At 41.6% G+C, this 23,175-nt stretch overlaps 1 gene segment (V, D, J or C); it reads right to left on the bottom strand.

Moving 5' to 3' along the window:
- Positions 1-4,434: 4,434 nt before the first annotated feature.
- LOC140713363 (immunoglobulin kappa variable 1-39-like) lies at positions 4,435-4,960 on the bottom strand. The segment is given in 2 exon segments: positions 4,435-4,781; positions 4,906-4,960. Coding segments are annotated over 2 exon segments (402 nt in total).
- Positions 4,961-23,175: the final 18,215 nt, after the last annotated feature.

The raw sequence follows: 23,175 nt of genomic DNA on the forward strand, positions 1-23,175 counted from the left end.
CACAAAATGAATAATACCTAAATGCTCATATGAGGTCAATAAATCTTATGTCACCTGATAGAGAAACTGGAAATGAAGATAATTTCTTAGTACAAGTGTATACATGCACAAATATGTTTTTAACAAAAGAAGAAGGAAATACTCATGATAGTTCCAGTCCTCCTTTCTGCAGCTGGTCACATGGTCATAGCTGATATTGATCACTACCTTCTTCCACTATTCATTCTGTATTGCCTTTGCCTTCAGCAAGCACCTCAGCAGGTCGACCTTAATCAGAGTGCATGACAATACCAAGAGACACCCTAATGGATCTCCTATATTCCATACATACTTTTCGTCACTTCTATTGTGGAGTAGTGGACTGAGTTCATCTTGATAGTCTGGGTCAATCACCGCAGCCAACACTGTAACTCCATTCTTAGCCTGTTGACTTAAAGGTAGGAGGAGCCCAAAGTGTCCAGGTGGCCAACTTAACTTCCGGTGTAATGGAATCATTATTATGTCTCCTGGTGGCAGTGTTCTTCCCTCTAGAACTAAGATGTCTAGCCCAGCAGAACATAATGTCGCGGAAACAGAAAGCAAACATTTTGCTAGTGGATCACTAGGGGTGAGAGTGAATGGTTTCACTTTACTTCCACCCCTTGAATCCTGGATCTGTGAATCCTGGCTATGGGAGAAACAGTACCATACATTGGGTGCTGATTCAGAGCATACATGGCCTTCTGGAGTACTTTGCTCCGGCCCTGCAAAGTATTGTAACCTAGTTGATGTAAATGTGACCTCAAAAGGCCGTTCCACCGTTCTGTCAAACAAGCTGCTTCAAGTTGATGGGGAACATGGTAAGACCAGTGAATTCTATGAGCATAAGCCCATTGTCCCACTTCTTTACCTGTAAAGTGAGTGCTTGGTCAGTGGTAATGCTGTGTGGAATACTATGATTGTGGATAAGGCATTGCTTGAGTCCATAAATGGTAGTCTTGGCAGAAGTATTGTGTGCAGGTAGGCAAATCCATATTCGGAGTAAGTGCCTATTCCAGTGAGGACAAACCTCTCTGCTTTCCATGATGGAAGAGGTCCAATATAATCAACCTGACACCTGGTAGCTGGTCGATCACCCCACAGAATGGTGCCATACAATGGGTTCATTGTTGGTCTCTGTTCCTGCTGGCAAATTGGGCACTCAGCAGTGACCACAGACAGTACAGTCTTGGTGAGTGGAAGTCCACGTTGCAGAATCCATGCATAACCTCCATCCCTCCCACTATGGCCACAATGTTCATGGGTTCATTGGATGATGACAGGGGTGTCTGGGGAAAGAGGATAAGTGGTATCCACAGAATGGATCATCTTATCCACTTGATTATCAAAATCCTCCTCTACTGAAGTCACTTGTTGGTGAATGGGATACAAATATCTTCACAGTTTTTGACCACTCAGAGAGGTCCATCTATATACTCCTTCTCCAAATTTCTTTGTCACCAATTTTCCAATCATGCCTCTTCCAATTCTATGACCATCCAGCCAAACCACTGGCTACAGTCCATGAATCAGTATATAATCACACATCTGGAAATTTCTCCTTCTATGCAAAGCACACAACCAGGTGCACTGCTCAATGTTCTGGCCACTGGGAAGATTTTCCTTCACCACTGTCCTTCAGGGATGTCCTAGAAAAGGGCTGTAGTGCTTCAGCTGTCCACTTTCAGGTGGTACCTGCCTATTGTGCAGAATCATCTGTGAACCAGGCCCTAGTCTTCCCTTCCTCTGTCAGCTGCTCAAAGGGAAGTCCCCATGAGGTCATCGGTGCAGGTTGTGGGAAAGAAGACAGGGTGGCAGGAGTAGAGATCATGGGCATTTGGGCCACTTCCTCATGTAACTTACTTGTGTCCCCAGGACCTGCTTGAGCCCAATCACTTATATACCGTTTCCATGTTATGATGGAATGCTGCCGCGCATGACCCACTTTATGGCTACATGAATCAGAAAGCACCCAGTTCACGATAGGCAGTTCAGGTTGCATGGTGACTTGTTGACCCATAGTCAAACATACAGTTTCCACCAAAGCCCAGTATAGGACAAGAGCTGTCTCTCAAAAGGAGAGTAGTTACTCCAGAAGATGACCGGGCCTTGCTGCAAAATCCAAGTGTCTCCACCATGATTCACCTGTGGGGGCCTGCCACAGCCTCAAAGCAGCATTCCTATCTGCCATGGACACCTCAAGGGGACCCGGCCTCCCCTTCATTCATGGGGTTCTTGGTCTTTAAACTGCCTCAAGTCTGGAAATTGATTGAGGGGCCATGAATCTCTGTTTTTACAATTCCAATTAGTCTTTTATCTGTTTGACCTGAAGTTTCCTCCTTACATAAATTAAGTAGGAATGCATTAGGCTTCCTATCAGTTTCACTTCTAAGAACACTGTGGTTAATTAGCCAATGCCAGAACTCTATATGAGTTACACTGTTCAGATTGCTGCCTTGTCTTTTCTGTCCATTACAGTAGCTACGCCCACCGTGCCTTTGAGGGTTGTGTGTGACCACTTGGCCCCTGCTGCTTCAGGATACAATTATTCCAAATTGTATTTAAATTTTGTAATTGAGTGTGTACAGTTCTCACCGCTAGATCTGACATACGGAGAAGAGCCATTACAGGGCTCTTCAAAGATGCAGGTGCTGCCCTCACAAATCCATTTTGCAAGGTGTTTGTCAAGGGTATTAGGTACAGAGTCACTAAACTCCTTGCCTCTCATGAGAGATGATTCATTAGTGTCAAATGCATTTATTTTGCATAGCTCTTTAAACTGTTCATGCCAAGGACTATCAATGTTCTCCATACTATTAAAAGTAGAGTCCTTAGCATTTTGGGGTCTAATCATATTTAGCAGCCAAATCCCAAAACCCCAAAACCAACAAAAAACTCCATTCTTAATATTCTGTTCCTGTAGAACCATTCCTGGTACCAAAATCTGTATTAGTGAGGGTTCTCTAGAGGGACAGAACTAATAAGTTCATGCATTAGTTATACGTGTGTGTGTGCATGTGTGTGTGTATATATATACATATATGTATGTGTGCATGTATATATATATAACATATTAGCTTACAGGTTCACAAGGTCCCACTGTAGGCTGTCTGCAAGCATGAGGAGTGAGGAGCAAGGAGAGTCAGCTTGAGTTTCAAAACTGAAGAACTTGGAGTCCAATGTTCGAGGTCAGGAAGCATCCAGCACAGGAGAGAGATGTAGGCTGGGAGGCTGGGCAAGACTCACTTTTTCAACTTTTTCTGCCTGCTTCATATTCACTGGCAGCTGATTAGATGCTTCATATTCACTGGCAGAGATAGATTAAGTTGTGGGGGGGGGGTCTGCCTTCCCCAGCCTACTGACTCAAATATCAATCTCCTTTGGCAGGACCCTCACAGACACACCCAGGAGCAATGGTTACATCCTTCAACCAAATTAAATTGACAATCAGTATTAACTATCACAGGATTACAGACCTGAGCCATCACACATAGCCTTATTGCATATTTCACACAATTTCCTGATTTTCCCATTTTATCTGTGACTTAATCACATTTTCCAGCTATGACCCCAAACTGGTAATACTTGAAAGGACATTCAAATGTATTTTGCGACAATTCGTAACTGGCAATATGTTGAGCCTTGTGGAAAGACTCACCTTACTTCCCTGTCAGCTGTCAATTCCCCATCATTACTGTCACTTCTGGGAGCACACTTTCCTTTTCTCCCAGAAAAGGACACGAACTCCTTTTCTCTCTGTGGTTTCTTTAGAGTTGCTCAATGAGGTTGCAATAAGTTACAACTTACCACAGTCATGAGATTGGGAAGTCAGAATGGTGGATTCATGTAAACTGACACCTGAAGTAAAACACATGCAGTTAGGTGTGGACTGGAGAATCACCTGGAGACGTGCTGCAGGCAGCTGAGAGCATCAGCAACCCCGCCCTGGGCTTCCCAAACAGGTCTGAGGGTCATCACACGGTACTCAGTACATACCACCAGGGGCAGGGGCACTCCGGCTTCTGGAGGAGGACCTGAGAATCCCCTGTCTCTAGTACCTGCTTCATGAATAACATATGGTAGGCTTCGGAAAGACTGTGGTTTAGACTCTAATTTATTGAACTTGAACAATTTCTCCTTGAAATACTGAGAATAGCTTCTCTTTTGCTGTAGAAATTCCAATTGTCCCATAACACAGACTATCCTCAGGTGAACTTATCGCTTTTATTTATTCTGCCAAGACAGACATTGTCACGTCTTTTCTGCTGGGGATGAGAGAGAAAGAGGCTTAGGGTTCAGAGGAACCTTCCTGGCCCTCTCTAGGAAAATCTCCCAATGACTTTCAAAACCTGACTGAGTGTGAGAAATGCCCTCAGCAGACAGAGGCACCAGAAGGAGCCCTGGGGCAGCCCAGCCTCACACATCTGCTTCCTTGGGGGTTTCTGTTATGACTTGTAACACTGTGGGAGGGTAACTATAACCCTGTTGACAGTAATAAGTGGCAAAATCTTCAGGCTGCAGGCTGCTGATGGTGAGAGTGTAATCCGTCCCAGATCCACTGCCGCTGAACCGAGAGGGAATTCCACTTTGCAAACTGGATGCCCTATAGATCAGGAGCTTAGGAATTTTCCCTGGTTTCTGCTGATACCAATTTAAATAATTGCTAAGGCTCGGACTCGCCTGGCAAGTAATGGTCACTCTGTCTCCTACAGATGCAGACAGAGAAGATGGCGACTGGGTCATCTGGATGTCACATCTGGCACCTGAGGTTGGAAACATAAAAACAAATATTCTTACAGTTAATCATGTTATCATAGGATTTACCTGAAGAGTCAGACAGTACAGATCACACTGACTGAGTAAATTCCTAGTGTTCTCCTTCCTTACCCGGGAGCCAGAGCAGCAGGAGCCCAAGGAGCTGAGCAGGGACCCTCATGTCCATGCCGTGTCCTGACTGAGACTGACTCCTGCACAGGGTGTGATCAGCCTATAAAGAATTCTTCAGGGCAGAGGGTTGTGCTCTGGGAACATGCAAATCAGCAGGGGATGGGACAGACTGGACACAGCTGCAGGGCTGGCTCATCTCAGCAACTCAGCACAGGGGCAGTGTCCCCAGAGTCCCAGGTCAGACTAGGACAGTGCAGATTTGCCTTGGGAGAATACCTTTCTCCTTGGGGACCATACGGTTACAGAACATATTTTTTGAGTTAATTTTCAAAATTTTAATGAACCTAAGACTACAACTCATTTCATTTTAAATGAACCTAAGACTAGATTAAATAACATATTTTACGCTTGTGTTAGGAGTGTATAGGAAAGCATCATTTTTGGCAGAAAATTCATAATAAAGTTGTAGAACGTGGAGCTGTCAGAACTTTCAGTTACTCTCAAAGGATTGTGATGAGTGTGAAAGTATTTAGTGCGATACTAACAATGTCTCTGTCAGTGTGACATTGCTTCTTTTTTGAAATGAATGTAAAAAGAACTTATCAGAAGCATCTTCAATAAATGCAATAGAATTTACTAATAAACTTAAGACATTGTTCTTAGCAGTTCAAGGAAAAACAATTCACTAACGACGCACAAAGATGATAAGTGTGTCACGCATAGATCTTCCATTAGCCAGAGTTATGGGTCTCTTTGAAGCCAGGGACAAAATAGGCTGCACCTTATTCTTGGCGTGACGATCCCCATATTCTATCCCCTTTCCTGACTTTGGTATAATTTCTTGTGGTTCTCCAGCATGGAGAGCTGACTAGTAATACCAGGTCTGATTATTTCAACTAAAATCTCTGTTTCACTCGCTGACTATAGGAGCCTGCATTAGGATCAACTTGAAGCCCTCTCTGAATCTTGGCTCAAATAATCAATTGTTTCGAAGTAGGATGACAAAGGTCACATCCCCTGAGTAATGCTCTGAGCTGTGCTCCCCATCAGCCTGTTCCTGGGGTCTCAGGAGCATCTGCCCAAGAACCTGGCTTTCTGGAGAGCAGGTGAGGGGGAGGCCCTGGGGAAAGGCCAGGTCAGTGAACCTCTCTCCTTAGTGAGGGTGGCTGCTGCCCAACGCATGTTCTTGCCGTGCACCAGGGCATCATCCTGACCCAGATGCCAGCCTCCCTGTCTCACATCCATTTAGAGAGAATCTCCATCTTCCGCCAAGACACTGCCCATGTAGACGAAAAAGTATTTTGCATCCAAATATATTTTGAGCTCTGATTTGAACCTCAATACCTCACACTGCTGCCTTTCCCCAGGACAAGTCATCCTCACTCAACAGCAGGGGAAGTGGAACCAACTACATCAGTATCAGTGGACTGAGAAATACTCTAGGGAGAAGTTCTCATGCACGACTACCAGTGGCCAGACCAAGGTAGTGCAGTCTGTGCACAAACCTCCTGCTGCTTTTCCAGGGGACTGGATTTCTGGGAAATGGCTACCAAACAGGTTACCAGGATCCAGATATCCAGATTCAGAGAGATACATCTCTGGATTCAAATGCACTTCTTTCTTTCTGCATAATTTTAGCAGTCATTGTTACTACGCCTTGGGGATTCCAGTCATTACACTCCAGCTGACTCTCTATGGCCCTTTCTCCTCATCATTGCTCTATCTGAACCTGGGGAAGGCAGCTCAGGCTGCAAATGAAGCAAACTTCATGGCCTGGAATTAGCATCCTCTAGGATGGCTATCAATCTCTGATGACATAGGAGGTGTACACATACCCCAGCTCCCTCACCTCTCAGGTGGGAATAACAGAGGCCTTTTTCCGGAGTTTCCATGAGGGCTTGAGCTCTGGTCATCCTCAGAGGTGGCTCTTTGCTGAAGTACCTTTCACTTTCCCTTCCCCTCCTCTCTTCCCTTGCTCACTTGCTTATTTCCTGCACATTGAAAATATACTGGCTGCATGGGAATCTTTGGCATCCTTCTCACTGAGGGGACCCAACCTAATGCATTGGAAAAATCCTCATTCTTGGAGGGCATCATTTTAATGCATAAGGAAATTCCTAAAATTCAAGAAATCTTTAAATCTCCTTTGCCAATCTTTCTTAGATTTGATTTTAGCAGAGATTCATTTTTTCTAGGTCACAAAATCAAAGAAGCCTTCCACAAATGGCTACACACCAGAGTCCACATAGAGCAGAGAGTTCGAATCCCCCAGAATTTGACATCCACACATCAGAGAGTCCTAGAGTCTCAGGTTTTTTCTAGGTCTATTGCCTCATAAATCTGCCTTGTGATATTTTTATTCTACTTTAGGGGAAGACCATTGTGGGGATGATGAAAGTTGTTTGGGGAATGAATAATACACCCCTCCTGAAGACATCATTGTCCTAATATCTGGAATATATGATTATTACTTATTAATATGTCAAAAATAACTTGGCAGATATGGTTAAGTTGAGAATTTTGAGGTCAGGAGAGTTTCCTGAATTATCTGGGTGAGACCAGCATAATCACAAGGGTCCTTATAATAGGGAGGGAGGAGGGTAACAGCCAGAGGGGACCTCGGACAACGGAGAGTGAAACTGGAGTGATGGAGGAAATGGCCTTGGTGCCAGGAACATGGGAACATCAAAAAGATGGGACACTCGATATTGGATTCTCTCTCTTGAAGACTCTAGAATGAATAGAGCCCTATTACTCCTTGATTTTACTTCACTGAGACTTCTGACCTCCAGAAATATAAGATAATACACTTGTGTTATGTGGAGCCAGTAAGGCTGTGGTAATTTGTTACAGCAGCAACAGGAAACCAATGCAAGGGGAAGGGGTGTGTTTTACTTCCCCAGTGTATCACTGTCCTCTGTTCTCCCAAATAGTTATATGTTGTTGTCTTTTGCTGTCAATTTCAATGAGAGATAGAAACCACTTTTTCTATGAGGAGAGCTGCACCACAATTCTTCTTACATACAAACTATCTCGAGTAATTCTGTGGGTTAGGTCTTGTACAATCTTGGTATCTGGGAGCCTGGAGGTCATCTCTCACAGCACATGAGCAGAGGAGAGGGCTGTAGGTTTGTTGTTTTAACATTCATAGGGAAAATTAGATGTACAAGACCCAATCATTTTTTTTATATATACTTTAAGTTCTAGGGTGCATGTGCACAATGTGCATGTTTGTTACATATGTATACATGTGCCATGTTGCTGTGCGGTACCCATTAACTTGTCATTTACATTAGGTATATCTCCTAATGCTATCCCTACCTCCTCTCTCTACCCCACAACAGGCCCCGGTGTGTGATTTCCCCACCCTGTGTCCCAGTGTTTCCACTATTCAATTCCCACCTATGAGTGAGAACATGTGGTGTTTGGTTTTTTGTTCTTGCGATAGTTTGCTGAGAATGATGGATTTCAGCTTCATCCATGTCCCAAGAAAGGACATGAACTCACCATTTTTTATGGCTGTAAGCAAGGACTGAGTCAGAGAGATGGGGGTGGCAGAGGTGACTAAATGTGGTGAGCACCATGTAAGATGTGACCCTGCTGCCATATCTGAAGGAAAGGTTCTTGGTGTTTATAAAGGCTTTGAGCAAGTTGTGCTTTGTAGACAAAACTGTAGAAGGGTCTGGGTTCAAGCTTAGTGTCAGCGTGATGGGGACTAGAATTCGCAGTGAGTTTGTGTTAAGAACTCCACCACGCATTTCTGGCTTTGCCTCTTCTCTAGTTTTATAGGTGGTGGGGTCCTCTATGGAATGAATGTGGCTCTGTGGAAGGAACATAGTTAAGGTCAGACAGACCTAGATTCCAAGTTCAACTTCAACAACTGCTGACCAAGTGACTTTTATGCAAATCAGCCATGTGCTCTCATGAACAGGTTCCTCATGTGTGAAATGGGGCACTGAGGATATGAAAGGGTGTCCTGAGGGTTCCACCAGCTGATGCACCATGAAGTGAACATACATGTATAGACAGACACACACACACACACACGCGAGAAGAGTATCTAATGCCCCTTTTATGCATCCTCGAGTAACTCAGAATGTTATGTGAGATACTACCAGTCATGTCATTTTCAACTAAAATTATCAATATTTATCTTATAACTAAGAGATGCCTCTCTGTACACTGTAGGTTTCATGTGCATTTCTTCAATCACAAAATTTTTCACCAATCTATTTATGTCTAATATCAGAAAGTTAAGCAAGGAGATTGAAAAACCACCACAGCACTTGTAGTCTGGATTTTCCCGGAGCCCCATTTGTGTTAGTGTCCTCGAGTTACTGTAACAAGTCTCAAAAATGTGGTAGCTTCAAACAACAGGAATGGAATCACTCATAGTTCTGGAGACCAGAAGTCCAGAATCAGTTTCACTGGGCTAAGGTCTTGGAGACCTCGGTTCTAGCTCCTTCAGAAGCTCTAGGAAGGAGTCTGATTTAGCTCTTTCAGCTTCTGGTGGCTTCAGTTCTCCTTGGATGTGGACACATTATTGCCATGTCTATCTCTGTGTTCAGATTGCCTTCTCCTCTTCAGTCTATGGTACATGTCTCTCTACCTCTTTTTTTCTCAGGACACTTGTGTTCACATTTAGGACCCACTTGATTAATCTAATATCATCTCCCTGTTTCAAGTTCCTTAATTTATACCTGCAAAAGCCCTTTTCCCAAATCAGATACAGGCATATGTTTCTTGGAATGAAACCTCACTATTTGGGAATGATACTCAGTACTACACCGTCATAGATCAAGGTCTCAGTTTTAGTCCTATACACACATCACAAGTTCAAACTATTTCTCACTCTCTCTCTCCCCACACATCTTGTCTTCCTCATTTTCTCAAGGTCATAAATCTCTTCACTTCCTTAAGTGTATACAGTGATATCTATAAACAAAAAAGTATCTGAGAAAAATCTCAATCAATTTAGAAATTTATTTGGTCAAAATTAAAGACATATAAGTGAAACAGCCTCAGAAGGTCTTGAGAACGTGTACCCAAGGTGGTTGGGCTAAGCTCACTTGATGTGAGATATTACCAGTCATATGTCATTTTCATCTAAAATTATCAATATTTATCTTATAACTAACAGATGCCTCTCTGTACACTAGGTTTCATGTGCATTTCTTCAATCATAAAATTTTTCACCAATCTATTTATGTCTAGTGTCAGAAAGTTAAGCAAGGAGATTGCAAACCAACACAGCACCTTTCATCTGGATTTTCCTGGAGCCCCATTTGTGTTAGTGTCCTCGGGCTACTGTAACAAGTTCTCAAAAATGTGGTAGCTACAAGCAACAGGAATGGAATCACTCATAGTTCTGAAGACCAGAAGTCCAGAATCAGTTTTGCTGGTATAAGGTCTTGGAGTCGTCAGGTCTAGCTCCTTCAGAAGCTCTAGGGAGCAGTCTGATTTAACTCTTCCAGCTTCTGGTGGCTTCCACTCTCCTTGACTGTGGACACATCACTGCAATCTCTGTCTCTGTATTCACATTGCTTTCTCCTCTTCAGTCTATGGTAAGTGTCTCTCTACCTCTTGTTTTTCTCAGGACACTTGTGTTCGCATTTAAGGCCCAGTTGATTTATCTAAGATCATCTCCTTGTTTCAAGCTCCTTAATTTACACCTGCAAAAGCCCTTTTCCCAAATAAAATACATGCATATTCTTCTTGTAATGAAACCTCACTCTTTGGGGATGATACTCAGTACTGCATCATTACAGAAATAGTTCTCAGTGTTAGTCCTGTACAAACATCACTATCTCTATCTCTATCTCTCTCTCTCTCTCTCTCTCTCTCTCTCTCTCTCTCTCCACACATCTTGGCTTCCTCCTTTTCTCAATGTCACAAATCTCTTCACATCCTTAAGTGTGTCCGGTGATACCCATAAATAAACAAGTATCTGAGACAAGTCACATTCATTTTAGAAATTTATTTGGTCAAAGTTAAAGACATATCAGTGAAACAGTCTCAGAAGGTCTCAAGAATGTGTGCCCAAGGTGGTCGGGCTACAGCTTGATTTTACACATTTTAGGGAGACATAAGATATCAATCAATATGTGTAAGCTGTACATTGCTTTGATATGGAAAGGCAGGACAGCCCGAAGGAGGGGGCGTGTTGGGGACTTCCAGGTCATAGTTGGATTCAAAGATTTCATAAAAGAGGAAAGAGTTTATCTAATGACCTGTAATCAACAAAAGGGAGTTTCTAGGTTTAGAAAAAGGGTGGTGAGCCGAGTTTTCATCATGAAGATGAAGCCCCCAGGTAGCAGGCTTCAGAGAGAGTAGATTGTAATTGTTTCTTAGCAGACTAAAAGGTGCCAAACTCTTAGTTAAATCTCTCTGGGTCAGGAAAGAGACTTAAAAAGGGGTAGGAATCTCTACAGAATATGGATTTTTCCCACAAGAAACAGCTTTGCAGAGACATTTTCAAATACATCAAATAACAATATCTTGGAGAAAATACTTTGATTTCTCCTCGAGCCTGGTCCTGTCATGTTGGTATCTTACTACTATAAAGAGTTTGCTTTGTCAGTCTCAAGGTCTCTGTCTTAATATCAAAAACTGGTCAGTTGTGTCTGAATTGTAAAGGGTGGTAGGTAAATTAAGGCATATTCAATCATCCATTCCCATCATGGCCTGTACTTGTATTTCAGGTTGATTTTGGTGTGTTCTTGGCTGAGAGGAGGAGTTTATGCAGTTGGCTAGAGAGCATATAGTGTCATTTGTGGTTCACACACCTATGTCCAGGTAAGAGGGACTCACACAGGAGGGCTTGCACAGAACCTGGCTTGCAGGGCTGCTTACAGACCTGCTCTGTCTCCTGTTGTCATGCACAAGGAAAGACACAGCCAATGACTACCTTCAGCCATCCGAGGAGAACCTGTGTCTGCAGAGGGCTGTCATGAGCTATGAGTCCAGCTAACTGTGATTGTCTTCAGAGGCCTACGGTCCTCAGCTTTCATGTGAGTTGTGTTGGAACGGGCTCAAAGAGCACCCACCAGGATTCTTATCAGAATATCTCATTCACAGAAGGCGGTGGGTGATATGACAGCACAGAGGGACTCTGTGGGGCCAGCTGCATGGAGCACTCTGGGAGAGTCACTGGCACCCGGGCTAGACAGAGCTTCTTGCACTTCTGAAGCACACGGATTCGGATCTCTTAACATCATTTTGAAGGACTATTTATTATTCAGAAGGCAGCCATTGTAATTAAATACGATAACTTATATAATAACTAGGAAAGAAAATGTGATATTTTGGCCGGGTGCGGTGACTTACCCCTGTAATCCCAGCACTTTGGGAGGCTGAGGCGGACGGATCACGAAGTCAGGAGATTGAGATCATCCTGGCTAACACGGTCACACCCAGTCTCTACTAAAAATACAAAAAATTAGCCTGGTGTGTTGGCGGGCGCCAGTAGTTGCAGCTGCTTGGGAGGCTGAGGCAGGAGAATGGTGTAAACCAGAGAGGTGGAGGTTGCAGTGAGCTGAGATAGCACCACTGCACTCCAGCCTCGGCGACAGAGCAAGACTCCATCTCAAAAAAAATAAAAATAAAAATAAAGTAATATTTTATTGCTAAGACAATTACAAGATAACAAACAAAAATAGCATGAAGGAAAAGAGCAACCCTAGACTGAGGGCTTTGGGTAAGAACTTGAGACTTAGTAGTGAATCCCCTGGGCCATCTTCTGTCAATAGAGAGGAACAATCAGGAAAGGGAAATGTGCAGTAGAGGCAAAATCTTGGTTAGTAAAAGAATCCTAACAGGAAGCAACAGTCTCTTTCCTGAGCATCATGTTGGTGTTGGGAAGATGCACATAATCCCCACATTCCATGTCTTACACTTTTCAGCAATTCAGGCTCAGCATGAATTTAGAAGACACCATTCACTTCACAGCAGATGAGGACAGAGTCAAGGCAGAGGTGAGAGGCAAGGCTGGGCTTTCAGTCTCAGAGCACAGAGCAGGTTCCCCACTACTCCGCAGCCTGGTGTCTCCTCTCAGATGTTCCAGATGTTCCACCTCATTCTTGCCTTAAGGGCTCCAAGTTATTAATGGGATAGTACCCCTCCTCCTTTCCCAGGGTGTCTAAGAGCTTGGCTGTCTTTTGTATATTGTGGGGTTTGTTTGTCATCTAGGGGCAGGTTTTTGGTATAGCAACTTATGGGCTTTTTCTACTTGTGATATCGAAAATAATTACATAAATAAATTTGCCATAAATAACAAATTGACTTAATGTATCAAATCAGTAAAAAAAAAAAAAAAAGATGAGTTTCAGAGCTTAAAAGGAGTCTGATGAGGTTAAATAGAGAAATTACTTTCAGTGGAGGATAGTTAGAGCAACAGATGATTTTTTTTTTAATCAATGACATTTTGGGGAGTAATTATCATATCGTAAATAACAACTTGAAATAAGCTGCTAAAATATAATTTTGTAATCAAAAAATTATTTCCAAGTATCACATAAATACATTTTCCAATTAAAACACACAAAAAGTGTGGGTTTATCATCAGGTCCATCCAATGGAAGACTTCTCAAATGTGTACTTGGAGCAAAAATTTTATTTACTTCTATTCGCAAGTTCAAGATTTTTGATCTTTAGAAGAAAACAACATTCCCTTCACTCTGTTCCACTCATGCTTCTGAGGATAGGTGTGGGGGCAGCAACTGTGAGGAAGGAGGAAGCTGTGTGCTGAAGGTTGTTGTGCCTCCTGCCCACCTGAGTGACCACATGGAGCAGAGCCACCCACACCATGAAGGCCACGTGCCTGTCCCTTCGCTGCCATGGCACAGACACAGAAACTTTGTCACACTTGGTCAACTGCAACTAGAGGCTTTTTTGAATCAGCCAAATTTGATTCTCCTCGTATCTTCTCTCAGGCTTAGGGGATCGTTCACCTTTCACCATTTGTTTTCACAGTGTAGCCCTTTGTAACATCAGCATTATATAACTTGTTTGTTTGTTTGTTAATATATCTAACCATCTTCGTTGGGTTGGGACTAATCTTGTGTATCACAGCAAAGCAGAAATTCAAGGTTGCTAGAAGTTGTCAATCACATGAGGGTTAAAGATGATGATAGCATTGCTTGGTTCTGGGTCATAGTACTTACAAATTGTTTTTTTTTTTTTTTTTTTTTTTTTTGAGAATCTCGCTCTGTTGACCAGGCTGGAGTGAAGTGGCATGATCTCAGCTCACTTCAACCTCAGCCTCCCGGGTTCAAGTGATTCTCCTCCCTCAACCTCCTGAGTAGCTGGAATTACAGGCACATGCCACCACGCCTGGCTAATTTTTGTATTTTTAGTAGAGACAGAGTTTTACCATGTTGGCCAGGCTGGTCCTAAACTCCTGACTTCAGCAGATTCACCTGCTTCGGCCTCTCAAAGTGCTTGCATTACAGGTGTGAGCCAGTGCACCCTAACATACTTTGTGTTCTTTGATTGCATTCTGTATAAATCCTTTTAAACTCGATGATATATTTATCAGAATTTTTTAAAACATATTGGGTCACTTTTTTTATTCATTTGAGAGCTCCAGTGTGATTGATAGCTATCAAAATTTTGCCATACAATTTTTAAACCAAACAGAAATGGAGCTTTGGAATTTTAATTGCACTTACCAAGGAATCTGTTATCTTAGAATTAACAATCATCCCAAGTGTGTGTACTTTCTACCCTTAGCCTGAAGTGGATCTTCTTCTGTTGATTCAGTCATTATTTTGTGTCTATCACACGGTGTTGTGACATGTAGCTCACATGACAAATTATGGGGTTCAATATCATTTAGAACACTATGTTTAATAAAATCTATGAAAAGCATAGATGCTGCATGCATTGACAACCGAAACAAAGAATTCAGATTCCTTTTCAGGTAATGATGTAATCATGTGAAAAGAATGCATTCCTGTATTCTTTGAAACTTTTTCTTATGAAAACACAATAATAAATTTCTACTCTAAAATATAACTTAACCTAAATGCTTTCAAAACTTTTAGAATTTGGAAGAGAAATAGAAATCTCACATAATTCCGAATGTTTCCTTGGTACTTGAAATAAACTTTTTTTTTAATCTTTGAGTTTATGCAGTTATTTTTAAAGACCACTTTTGGAATTCTGAAAACTGGCTTTCCACTTGCCAAATAATGATTAAGAGTAATCAATTTTTGACATCAAGTTCTCATACTTGCCATGACTTTACAAAATCTATTGAAATAATCCAACATCAAATATTTTTACTGAGTGTCCTTAGCCATACTCCCCTGCACACAGCTTGTGTAGAATGCTTTCTCCTGTAAGACACTGGAGAGAAGGGTTTAGTGGAAGTTGGATTGCAGAATTAGGGAGACAGGAGTCTAGGAGTTTCCCACTACGACTAGTGCCATCGTGTATGAAATAAACCCCGAGCTAGTCATTTCCCATATGTGTTCTACTTGTATTGTGACTCAACTGCATCCATGGTCTGGTTATTCTGACAGCTGCATGAACTTGACAAATGTGGGCAAGACAGGGAGGGTGAGGATGGGAGCTTTCATTCACTCTGCCTTCATCATAGCCGGTTGCTCCCAGGGCACGTGGCCCCAATGAATTCTCCTCCTCCTGATGCCTTCCCCAGGCTATGGTTGCTGGTGGGGCCTTAACATGTGGGATCGGAGGTGCTACTGAGGCTCTCATGGACCAGCATCCTCAGCAGCAAATGCCACCCTGACGTCTCCAACAGCCTTCTCTTCTGCAGACTCAGAGACTCTGCTCAGCTGCTCCCCAAGACAAGCGGCACATGTGGGCAGCTGGGCCAACCCAGCAGGGAGGTTTCTGTTTGAGGATGTAGCACTGTGGGAGGAAGCTGTATACCTTGCATGCAGTAATAAACCCCAACATCCTCAGCCTCCACCCGGCTGATTTTCAGGGTGAAATCAGTGCCTGACCCACTGCCACTGAACCTGTCTGGGACTCCAGAGGCCCGGTTGGAAACCTCATAGATCAGGAGCTGTGGAGACTGGCCTGGCTTCTGCAGGTACCAGTCCAAATAGGTGTATCCATCACTATGCAGGAGGCTCTGACTAGACCTGCAGGAGACGGAGGCCGGCTCTCCAGGGGTGACGGGCAGGGAGAGTGGAGTCTGAGTCATCACAATATCCCCACTGGTCCCTGAAAAAATAACAGAGCAGTGCAAGTTTATATAGATACATTATGAGCAACTTTCATAATTTCTCTTCTGATATCAATTTACAGTTATGTTTTAAAATTTTGGTTTATATCACGAAATGTAGACTTTCAAAAATAAACCCATCATTTACTAACCACAAGAGAACTCTTTTTTTCAAGTTCTGAATCAGAGCACTGGACATCGTTCCCTGGAGGTGAATTCTGATTACTCATCAGATACACATGAATTCCATTCCCTGGAGCATGGACCATGTGACTCTATCATGTTATCGGAATAAACATGTGAAGCTGTTGGGCCCACAGAGCTCACCTCCCACCCAATTCTCCTCCCTCATCTCCTTCAGTCCTTACCAGGGAGCCAGAGCACAAGCAGCCCCAGGAGCTGAGCAGGGAGCCTCATTGTGAGGTGACCTGAGGAGTCCTGATCAGTCAAGGCAAGGTTAGGGCTGAGCTTTTATCTCAGACTCACAAGGGAAGGTCCTCCCTAGGGGACACTATGCAAATCCCCTGGTGGGTGCAGTGGCGTGGAAAAGCTTGATGGGGCAGGGGGAATGTCTCTTCTGTGAATTATGTTATATAAATTGTCCCTTCAAACAAAACAGAGATAGATTCAGTCAAGTTTGTCCACAATCAAGAAAGATCTGAAGGGGAAAATTGGGACCTTTTGTAGGGACGCACAGTGTTGGGCATGACTGTAAGACAGCACCAGAACCCTGACCATGTGGAAATGTGTGTCCAGGATGCATCTCTGGGAGGTGAATGCCATCTGACTTGACTCCCTCCCAGTCAATCTAGAGAAGGAAACAGCCCCATCCCCACAAGCACTGTTGGACTGAGAGCCTGCAGATAAAAAGCGGCCTGGAGCCAGTTCAAGGGCTGTCTGGTATCTGCTGTTTCCAGGATGACTGTTCAAGAACGTTCAACTCAAATATTAGAATCTACCCTGCCCTGCCACCTGGTGAGTGAACTGCATAAGAACTCTCTGTCCAAGGGCCTCACAGAGAAAATGATGTGAGCCTCTATATTTAGAGCCAAGAGCCCAGTGTAAGGAAGAGGAAAGAGAGACACAATTTTGTGCCTCAGGCAGTGAACATAAAAGTCCTGGTGACCAGTTGTTCAGTCCAGGATTTATCTCATCATAATCATGTCACACATACAAGGTTAACCGGAGGGCTCTTTTATTATTATTATTATTTTTATTTAGTAGAGATGGGGTTTCATCATATTGTCTGGGCTTGTCTTGAACTCCGGGCCTCAGGAGATCTGCCTACCTTGGCCTCCTACATTGCTGGAATTACAGGTGTGAGCCACTGTGCGTGGTCCAGAGGACTCTCTTAAGGGAAGAATCTTCTAGGTTTATGATACAGAACAAATAAGAAATAACTTTGCATTATGTCTTTTTCAAGTGGTGATTAGAAAAGCTCTTCTCACTCAGTCTCCCTGGTCATGTGGAATCAGGTCCTGTCAGGGCTTCTAGGTTTTGTCAACTCTGAGTGAAACCTGAGTCTCCCCCACCCTGGATGTGGTGCAGCCACAGCCATGAATCCACAGATCAAAAGGAAATTCTCTATGTATAAAGAGCAAGAACTGCATTCACACTTTTACTCTCTGGGTAACCTGTACCTGTAACTGATTGTTTCTTGACTATATGTAAAAATGCTCACAGCTTAGGGATATGAATCTCCAATTCAGCTGATCATTCAACAGAAAAACAACCACACTATTCTTTATTTGTCAGTGATGTGCTTAATATTCCATTAAACAGTTCCTGAAAAATGGTGCCAACAATAAACACTTTCGCAAGGGCAGTAACATTTCTGGGAAAAAAAAAAAAAAATCCAGGAACAGTGAAGGACTAGCTTGTAGTGATTGATGTAATCTTGGGTAATTTAACACAAAGTCATATTTAATTGCCCAAGAACACAAATAAATGCCTTTGTAGGTAAGATTGCGAAGAAAAGTTGGTCTGAATATCTTCTAGGGACTCTACCAAAATCTCATTTTTTAATAAGATTGGAAAACCTATTTGAGTAACAATGATATTGACCTTCAAATGTTGAACTCTGTGGCAAAAATATGAGTTGACCATATCCAACAGTAGCTACGAGGTAGGATTGAAACAAAAGTCTCATATTTCACTGTTAAAATTTTGTTTACTCTTTTCTCTTACTACATTTTGCAAATTTTCTCTACTCGACTTTTTTTCTTATAATGTCAACAAATTCTGATCTGCTTCTTGGTGTTGAAAAGATCACACAATCATGATAGTGAAAAAGGTCAGAAACATCAGAAGGTGAAGGAATAGAACAAGGAGACATAAAATATAAACAGTTTAACTAAAATAGAACAAAATGGTCCATTTTATTGTTAGTTTTAAATAATTATTCTGAAAGGGCATTAAATGAACAATCAGTTTTATCTGTTATCTAATATGAAAGTTTGAATTGCAGGAAAGTGAATAACAGTAAAAAAGTTGTCCTGTTTTCTTTTACTATAAGCCAATTCTTGAAAATGTTATTTTCCCAAACTATCTAGATTGCTTGAATTTAAGAAAGCATTGCTATTTTCCGTGAGAATAAGTGAATCATTGAAAAGGCTACCCCTGGGATTTTTAACAAAAATTTCATGATGTGTCGCCTTACATATCCAGAAAATGTAAAAACTTGTACAAATCCTTTTTTAGTCAGAAAAAGACTTTGAAATTACCTGATTTCACCTGTAGACTTAAAGAACACTATTACTAATTCTAACCAGAAATCTCCCTCTCTTATCTGTTGACAAATCATGCCACTCTTTTCAGAACAGTAGACAAAGCTGGTCAGTCCACAGTGGACACAAACAAGATGGAAGAGCAGCCTACATTTGAATCAGGGTGGGAGCAGGCCTCTGTGTGTCTCTCATCCGAACCATAGTCATCCAAAAGAGGGAGGACTTCTACAGACAGGTTTGAGTGTCTCCTTTTCCTCATGCAGTTAGTTTGGGATCCATAAAATTGAAAGCAACTGTATTACGCACATGACTTGGGAAGAGAGTCTTGGAAGTGGAATTGTTTGTGTTCATTACCGGGAGTGAGTGTTTATAGGGTAGATGCTGTGATCCTGTTTGTAGGGGGGTTGAGTTATTTGTGGGCTGACCAAGAGAAAAGAGATGACCACAGACGGCATTAGCACATGTGACCTCTATTGGATGAAGCTTGAACAGTTTGAGGCGAGAAGTCCCTCACAGCAGGAGGTAGTCCAGAGAATAAGGTACTAGGTATGTTTCTCAAAATGGGCGGGACACTGGAGGAGGAATATGCATCTAGGGGATGCCACACAGCAGCACAGAGGGGAGTTTCTGCGTCAGAGAGCTACAGAGGGCAGTACTAAGTGTAAGGTTTTCATAAACTGGGCTTTGTCTTACCTACTGCTAGATGTGGGTGAGGCTTTCTGGATATGTAGAGTAAGTATTTCTATAAGGTTAAAACTATTCTTATTTGGGTTGTTTTTAAAACAATTACATTTTAAAAGTTGAGTTTGGCACAGGCCATTGAGAACTAAGCCTACAGTTTTGAAATAAACAACATAGTATTCTCATTTATAGATCTCGGTTACATATCGTATAGACTTTGTCCGACAGACTGTATTAGTACAAATAGTGCAAACCCTCACTGCTGTGGATGAGGCTGAGACACACAGAGGCCTGTTCCCCACCTGAGCATCAATGAACCTTCTTTTCAATTAAAAGTGAGAGTATGTTCATGGATGAGAATTAAGACCAAGTCACCCACAAAAGGAGCTTCCATCTGTGAAACTGCAGGTCCTGTGAATGGATTCCTGGCTCCCAGGCACCTGGAATTGAAGCGTCTGCATTGTCTCACTAACTGAAATTGTCCCTCACTGGAGCATAGATCCATGGGTAAATATTCTGGAACACAGAGAGAGAGAGCACAGGAATGTAGCCTCCATGAGTGTGTGTCTTCTGCTTCTGAGAATCTCTCTCCCCAAACACTGAAAGAAATAGCGTTGTTTCCATATCAGACTTTTCCGAATCTTCAGACCCTGTTCTAGATCTGTCTCATCTGAACTTGTTTCCAAATGTTTCCATTTTGGTCTCTAATTTTCCTTGGAAAAGGTTTTCAGCAATCCTATGAAACTATCCACACAGCTGTGGGATTCAGCGGTGGGCTTCTCCTCTGTGCTTCTTAATATCTAGGCAGAATCCACCACACCCACCAACTGCACAAAGTGAAGGCATGAGTCCGTTTTCTTCCTGAGCCTTCTGTGACTCTTAGGTTCTCTTTGAATTCACCCTTGAAAAAAGTTGTCTCTGCCCTCAAAAGTAAAACTCCATAAAACTTAAATTGCCTGAGAGGTTAGTAACATTTTTTACTCTTTGAATGTGAAGTTAGTCTTGAGACTTTACAGTAAAACCTGCTTTACTTGAGAGATGGGAAATGAAGATCCCAAGAAGTTTCCAGAGACTGAATTGGGGATTCTAGCCATTTAAACTGTCATAGAAGCTGCAGTTGATATAAGAACGTCAATGAATATAACAAGAAAATAATGTGGAATAACTTATTTACTTTTAACTTAGATAAGATAGTTTACCTGTAGAAAAAAATGAAAATATAATTCACAAGTTCTCACATTCATAGTTTTTTCATGTTAAACACTTTTAAGAATCAAATAAATACTTATATAAATTATAATTAGCAATGTTTAAGATTCTAGAGAAAAATTAGAATCCAAATTAATCAAACTGAGTTCTAAAGTCAGCTGAATTTCTTTTTAACTGCTTCTTTTCACCTCCTGCTATCAAAAATTAAAAGTACAGAAAAGGAAAGAGACAAGAGCTGAATAAAGTATTTAGTGCTCAGTTCTTGTCTCATAATAATAATAATTAATAATAATAATAATACAGTCTCTCACGGTAGTAAACTTTATTATTATTTGGTCATTCTTGGGCACTAGCTATGGATCACCAAAATGTAAATGCTCTATGAAGAGCCAATTGCCCTTACGTTGGAATACTTCTATATATTAACTTTTCTAAAATATCTACTAGCAAAAAAAAAAAAAAAAAAAAAAATGAACTATCAGTAATAAAAAGAAATAAATTCTGACCTCCCAGCAGCCGTGAGAAAAAAGCTGTCACATTTAACAAAGGAATAGAGGCATAATCTCTTGCCCAACACTGATTTAGCCGGATTTCACTCACAATTAATAGTCTTACTCTAGTAAATTAGAAACATCCTCAACCTAGATAATGGTTTCTTTGCTATTCTGGAATCCTAGCAGCCCTAGGTGAAAATTAAAACTGAAAATAAGAAGGTATACAAATCTGTTACCCTAGGAAAACTGTTTATGCAACAATTATTCGTATAAGACAAAGTAAAAGGAAGAAACCTGTTGATTTTATGGAAGATTGAAGCAAATACTTACGAGTCAAAAACAATCCTAAGTAAGCCATAAAGCAAGAGCAGTATCTTTTGTCTCTGGCTTGTGATGGTATTAAATTTCAAAATAATGATTTTGTTTTGGGTTAAAGCTAACTTCGTAAGTATTCTCAGAGTAGGTCATCTTACTCAGAAATTGTAGAGGAAAATGAAAATAAAGAGAAATCTGTCAGAAAATTTGCCCCAAGGTAACATTCGCAGAGAGACTAAGAGAAGGACACCATTTAAATAACCATATTAATGGCATTAAAACATTTAATTTGCTAGGCAAATCTAAAATCAACCTTTTCTCTAGGATTTGTAAGAAGACAATCATATCTTCAGAAAATTTGACTTGAGTGCCCATGTGAGTGGCTGACAGAAAGACCAGATGAAAGTTGATGCAATGGACTCAAGGACATCACAACTTTCAATTTTAGACCCTCCTCATGAGAGAGCAAGTCCAGATACTGCACCACAACCAGGTAAATGATCAGAAAATTAGTTGGGAACTCTTTGTGGCTGCCTAGTCCTATCGTGGCTGTGGTTGGGAGGCTGATTTCCCCTGGCAGGTATTGCCCTGCACCTTGAATCTGGGCATTCGTCTCTACAGCTGCCATCAAATGCCACTAAATGGTGTTCCCATTAATAAGGCCATTGTAATGCATGTAAGATAAAGATGGAGTGAATCAGAGTTCAGAATTACAGGAATATTTGTTTTGTTCCAGTGTTTTTAATGGGTATTTTTGTCTTTCAAAGAAGGAAGCCACAAATATTACTTTTTTGGTTTCTAGAGGCTACATATTCTACCCCTTGGAATACACGTTTGGCCCACCAGGAGACATGAAATTGTGCCAGTCTTGATTGGGACTCAGGGTAGAAAAGGGCTCTGCATCAGGTCCAGGTTGCAATGCAAGCAGCCTAGCCCCTTGGGCCAGTGCAGATACAGAGAACTTAAACAACGCTATCAACCATCTGGACAAGACGGATACTTAGAGAACACTCCACAAAACCACAGCAGATTCCATGGTCTTTGGAAACATTGGCTAATGATACATTATATTTTAGGCAACAGGATATTTCAGTAAAATCATGCTGATTAAATCATAAAAAATAAATTATTTATAACTGAGAAGATTGTATTACAAATCAGAAAGAGAAAGTTATCAGAAGGGGGTTGGTGGGAGAAGAAGGAGAAATGAAAAATTACCTCTTAGGCACAAGGTACACTATTCGGGTGATGGGTAACTAAAGCCCAGAGTTCACTACTACACAATTCATCACTGCAACCAAAAACCACTCATACCCATAAAACCACTGAAATTCTAACTTAATATTTTAAAAATTTGGCAAAAGAATCTAAATATTTGGAAAATAAGTAAAGTAGCACTAAATGTAGTTTGGGGCAAAAAAGCAACAAAAATGGAAATTATAAGGTACTTTGATCTGAAAGTAAACATCACATATCCAAATTTATGAGATTCAAAAATAGGCGGTTAATTTATAGCAATATGAATGCTTTTTTTACAAAGAAGTTTTCACCTCAATCACTGGAAATGTAATCCTGACAAACTAGGGAAAAAGGAACAAATGTTACTCAAAAGAAGGGTCTTTTATTCTTAGAAATGTGAGGATGTGACAAG

This window comes from Chlorocebus sabaeus, chromosome 14 (genome assembly GCF_047675955.1).
Source record: "Chlorocebus sabaeus isolate Y175 chromosome 14, mChlSab1.0.hap1, whole genome shotgun sequence".
In the NCBI taxonomy this organism is placed as follows: domain Eukaryota; kingdom Metazoa; phylum Chordata; class Mammalia; order Primates; family Cercopithecidae; genus Chlorocebus; species Chlorocebus sabaeus.